This window comes from Anneissia japonica, unplaced genomic scaffold (assembly GCF_011630105.1).
Source record: "Anneissia japonica isolate Jap-2015-1 unplaced genomic scaffold, ASM1163010v1 scaffold288023_len281633_cov177, whole genome shotgun sequence".
Lineage (NCBI taxonomy): Eukaryota > Metazoa > Echinodermata > Crinoidea > Comatulida > Comatulidae > Anneissia > Anneissia japonica.
In genome coordinates this window covers 216,950-221,503 of record NW_022714865.1, presented here as the reverse complement: position 1 = coordinate 221,503, position 4,554 = coordinate 216,950, and the positions used below count along the sequence as shown (strand labels likewise).

Here is a 4,554-nt window from a genome sequence, read left to right as displayed (position 1 = left end):
AGGATGAAGGGCGATGCCCGAAAACGTTTGTGTTTTTTACCATTAAAAGTTACGGCTACTCTACACTTTTGTTTTATGCGTTTTATTACTATATATAGGTTCCTCTTCTTTACCGTTTGAAATTTATGTATAAAGCATTACTGCCAGACGATTTAGAATTGCTCTTCAGGAGCCGAACGGATAATGATAAAAGGGTCGATGGTAGAATGGTAAATTCGCCGATCAAAAAAAGAGCCACAAAAAGCAGTAACGGCGTTCCATACTAGCCTAGTCTTGTCGGACACCCCTGTCGCAATTCTTCAAAACGGCTAAAAGGAGGCTAGATATAAACACTGGAAAATATATCACATGATAAACGGCACGTGATTCGTACCGTTTCCTTTATTGGATTTTAGTACAGCATACAGCATACACCCATTGTAAATACAAATATTACACTGCATTATGTTGCTACCACCAAGTTTCTTGGGAATTCTAACGCTTATTGTTTTGCTTCCATGCTTTGATTGTAAATTGTGTAATGAGAACCCTCCTACATCCTATTTGTGTACGTTTCAAAATGGATCGAAAATTGACCTCACTTCGCTAGGACTGAAAGACAAACCAGGGTAAGCCGGGAAACAGCCTAAGAAAAAAGACAGCCTACAGTATGGCATGTCAATAAGTTATACATCTTTACTATTTGACTATGTACTGTATTTCCTTATTGATTCAATTGGCAGTGGCGTAACGGGTATTGAAGTAATGGGGCCCGGAGTGCGTAAAATCTTATTTTTAGGCCAGTTGCGTATCAGTACCATATTACTGTATTAGAAAATAGAACAAGCTTCTCTATGAGTAGACAATGTCCATAAATATTGTATGACTATTCAACAATAATCAACTAATATTTTGCACACACATTTTAAAATTATTTTTAATTGGAATATTTGCGTGCATCTATGGTGCAACCAAATAACAACTCCCTGGTGCAACGAATTAAATTATTTTTAATTGGAATATTTGCGTGCACTATGACTTTCAATTGGCAGTGGGGGTATTGAAGTAATGGGGCCCGGAGTGCGTAAAATCTTAGGCCCTTTGCGTATCAGTACCATATTACTGTATTAGAAAATAGAACAAGCTTCTCTATGAGTAGACAGTGTCCATAAATATTGTAGGACTCTTCAACAATAATAAACTAATATTTTGCACACACATTTTTAAATTATTTTTAATTGGAATATTTGCGTGCATCTATGGTGCAACCAAATAACAACTCCCTGGCGCAATGTATAAATTAAATAATAAATTGCATTTATTAAACAATTATTCAGTTCAGGACATAATTTTTATTACAGTATAATTCATCTCTTTTTATCAATATCAAACTATTATTGTTAAACTGTCAGTTTCACTTTATTGTATGCATGCAGGTTTAGTTTCAAGGAAGATAGTTCAACAATATATACGTACAATCCTCGTTACAACTTCACCATCGATAGAGTCTGTAAAGATGCTGCAGTAAGTGTTTTTATTCAGAACCTTATCATCTTCAATAAAACAAAATTGTTCATTGTAGTATCTGAATGGTAAATAATGTGTATGATATAATGTGCAATGTTTGTGTTTTTTCAATTAAAAAAAAATGAGCAAAACCTCCTTCATTTTGTCAGACTCTCCCATTAAAATTTTGGATTCAATTTTTTAAACTAGGCATGTCAGTCAGTGAGCAACGCTGATACTGTCTCCAACTACCTGCTTGCTACACAAGAGGTTGATTCTTGGAGTGAATGCACAAGCAGCTCTAAAGAAAAAGCAACTTGCATTAAATTTAAGGAAGCAAAAACAACAGAAGTCAGGTGAGACTATCATTATATCTACAGTAAAATTGAAATACAGTTTAGTACGGTAGTATTTGTAATGATAGTGACACAACTATGAGGGAGAAGAAGACAACATTTTGAAATACAGTAAACTATATTATTCAAACAGTTATTTGTCAAGTTCTTTAAGGCACTTGTTGGAAAATACTATAACTATAGGAGCCATTATTGCCTTAAAAATTTGCCTAAAGCTCATAGGGCAAGATTTTGTTGAAACCTTGTTTGGTAAACTTATTTTTTTTAATATTGTAAGTACTGTAAGAGGAAGTCGGAGAAACATTAAAATAAAATTTTTCTTTAGCTAACTGGTGTTCGCAAAAGCATGCAAGCAGAAAAAAAGATATTATTGATGGATAAACAAATTGGAGTGTTGCAAGGTAAAAAAATCAATAAAGCCTGCTCTTTCCATGATCGTAAAGATTGTGATGTTACGATTTAATTGGATTGATAAATGCTGTTCATATAAAGAAGAAATACAGGTCGCTTATTTTAGGGCGGAATAAAAATGTAAATGTAAATGGTATTTAGAGAGTGGCTATCAATACAAACACAATGATAATGATTATACCTTATTTTCTATATTATATCAAAATTAGCATTTTTCATATTTGTAATGCTGTCTTTCAGAAAAACTATTTTAGAACTGATTTGTGATTTGGAAGGTGGAGATAATAATGAATTTAAATTTGAAAAAGAAGACCCAAAGCTTACTTATGTGAGTTAAAGTTTGTAATAATAATAGTCATGCAGCTAACAAGACTAGTCAATTTAATTACAAAATAATATAATGTATATAAAAAAAAACAACAATGAGCACTTATTTAGTTTTAACTGTGCATGAAAATGTCAAAGTTGAGTATGTAAAAGGTTAATATATACTACAAAAACAAATAATATAATGGATGTATTTATAATAAACATTTATTGAAAATTTTATCAATAAAGATTGTTGTACTGTATGTAAGCAATTGTTTGTTTATGTAACCGGTGACATGAAACATAGTTATGCACAATTCAAAGAACACAAAACCTTATTTTTAGTACTATATTTAAAAAATTATACTTTATATTTGCTATCCTTATAATATACTTCAGTACCATTTATCAACAAGTTAAGTAGATTTAATGTAACTACAGTTATTTCACTCTAATTTCAAACCTAATTTACAAATACTGTATAAAAAAATCTAATGAATTAGATAGTTTATCTATTGATAAGAGAAGGGGCCCGACGGGGGCCCCCCTCTCGGCCTGGGACCCCACCAAATTTGTAAAAAAAAAAAAAAATTTTAAATGGAGATAAAAAGAAAATTATATTCACAATTTGAAGTCTGGGAGTGCCATTTCCGGCCATCTAGGCGTGCCATAGTAATACATTTTCTTATCTCAGTTCAGCCCCAACCATGGTGGGTCTGAGGTGGTATAGACTCTCCAACTGTGAAACTCCCTCCCTGGCCTCAATTTTCTGGATACATATATTACTTTATATCATTTAATCGTCATTAAACAAATTTAGAATAACAACACACCTAAAAATCCCACGATGGAATTGGTGACCGGGATCCAAAAAGGTCCCCCAGTTTCAGAAATACACAAGGCCCACGCCCCAGCGTTACGCCACTGAACAAATAAGGCCGTTTTTAGTTCCAACTGTGCATGTCAGTGTCAAAGTTGAGTATGTCAAATGTTAATGTATAATACGCAAACTACAGTACAAGAGGGTTTATTTTTACTATTTATATTTTAAAAATTTTACTTTATATATTCTATCTTTATAATGTTATAAAGATAAAAAAAGTATAAACAAGCTCTCTTCTTGTAGTTCGTGTATTATACAGTACCATTCATCAACAAATAGAAGATTAACCACAATTAATCACTCTAATTTTAAATACTCTTACAAATATAATGAATATTTCTATAAAGCTTTTTTCTTTTTTCTGCATAGCATATGAGTTTAAAGTCGAAGTACGCATGCCCGATTACTAGTGGATTCAGGTTTGTACGAATTCTCGCTATCATGTGAGTATATGTCATCATACCCAAATATGGGCATATCCACACAAATTTGTCACATACACCAGTGTGAACAGAGCTATGCCAGAAACACGGGGAGGGGCTGAAGACGTGACAAGTAAGACACTAGTAAGAGACTTACATGGAAGGGAAGGGTATGGAAGAGGATTTATAACTATTGAATAATGAATTTGGTTTTTTAAAAATATTGTTGCAAATATTAGATGACCTTAACATTATATTTCTTTTTTCTTTTCAGAGAGACCAAAGTGTAAACAAAGTCCTACATAATACAGATATTCATATAAATTTATTTTACACGCATTAAAACCTAAGATGATAATATAAAATATGTATTGTAGATTGTGGCCATATTAGATAGTAATTGTTTTAAAGAAAGTGAAATTTTTATTTGGATATGTAACAGGGGTGTTTGTGAATATTTATTTGTATGTACAGAAGTATTATTTATTTATTAATTTGTAGTGATTTTACATGCATACAAGTGCTATTATGTATTCATTGTTGTGTTACGTACATCCATCTGTATTTGTCGTAAATCTCTTGTATATTCCGAAATAGCATCGTCAACATGAATTCTATTTCTGAGAGCTGTTGAATTCGATCCAACTCGGCCACAAGTCAACTCGGCCACAGTCAACTCGGCCACAAG

At 32.3% G+C, this 4,554-nt stretch overlaps 1 protein-coding gene across 6 annotated transcripts in view; it reads left to right on the top strand.

The window, feature by feature from the left end:
• Positions 1-4,505, top strand: part of LOC117109128 — a 10,765-nt gene extending 6,260 nt beyond the window's left edge. For 2 of the 6 annotated variants that reach the window (XR_004445470.1, XR_004445469.1), the window contains one exon: positions 4,141-4,505. Coding sequence is in view for 4 of the 6 variants with exons in the window: in XM_033251378.1 (XP_033107269.1) it covers positions 445-608; positions 1,416-1,503; positions 1,696-1,841; positions 2,493-2,580; positions 3,814-3,887; positions 4,141-4,156 (576 nt within the window). In the remaining 2 variants the exon portion in view is untranslated. Of the gene's footprint in view, positions 1-385; positions 609-1,415; positions 1,504-1,695; positions 1,842-2,492; positions 2,581-3,813; positions 3,888-3,938 lie in introns of those variants that run through there. The other 4 variants (XM_033251378.1, XM_033251380.1, XM_033251379.1 and 1 more) reach the window with 4 other exon arrangements.
• The last annotated feature ends 49 nt before the right edge of the window (positions 4,506-4,554 follow it).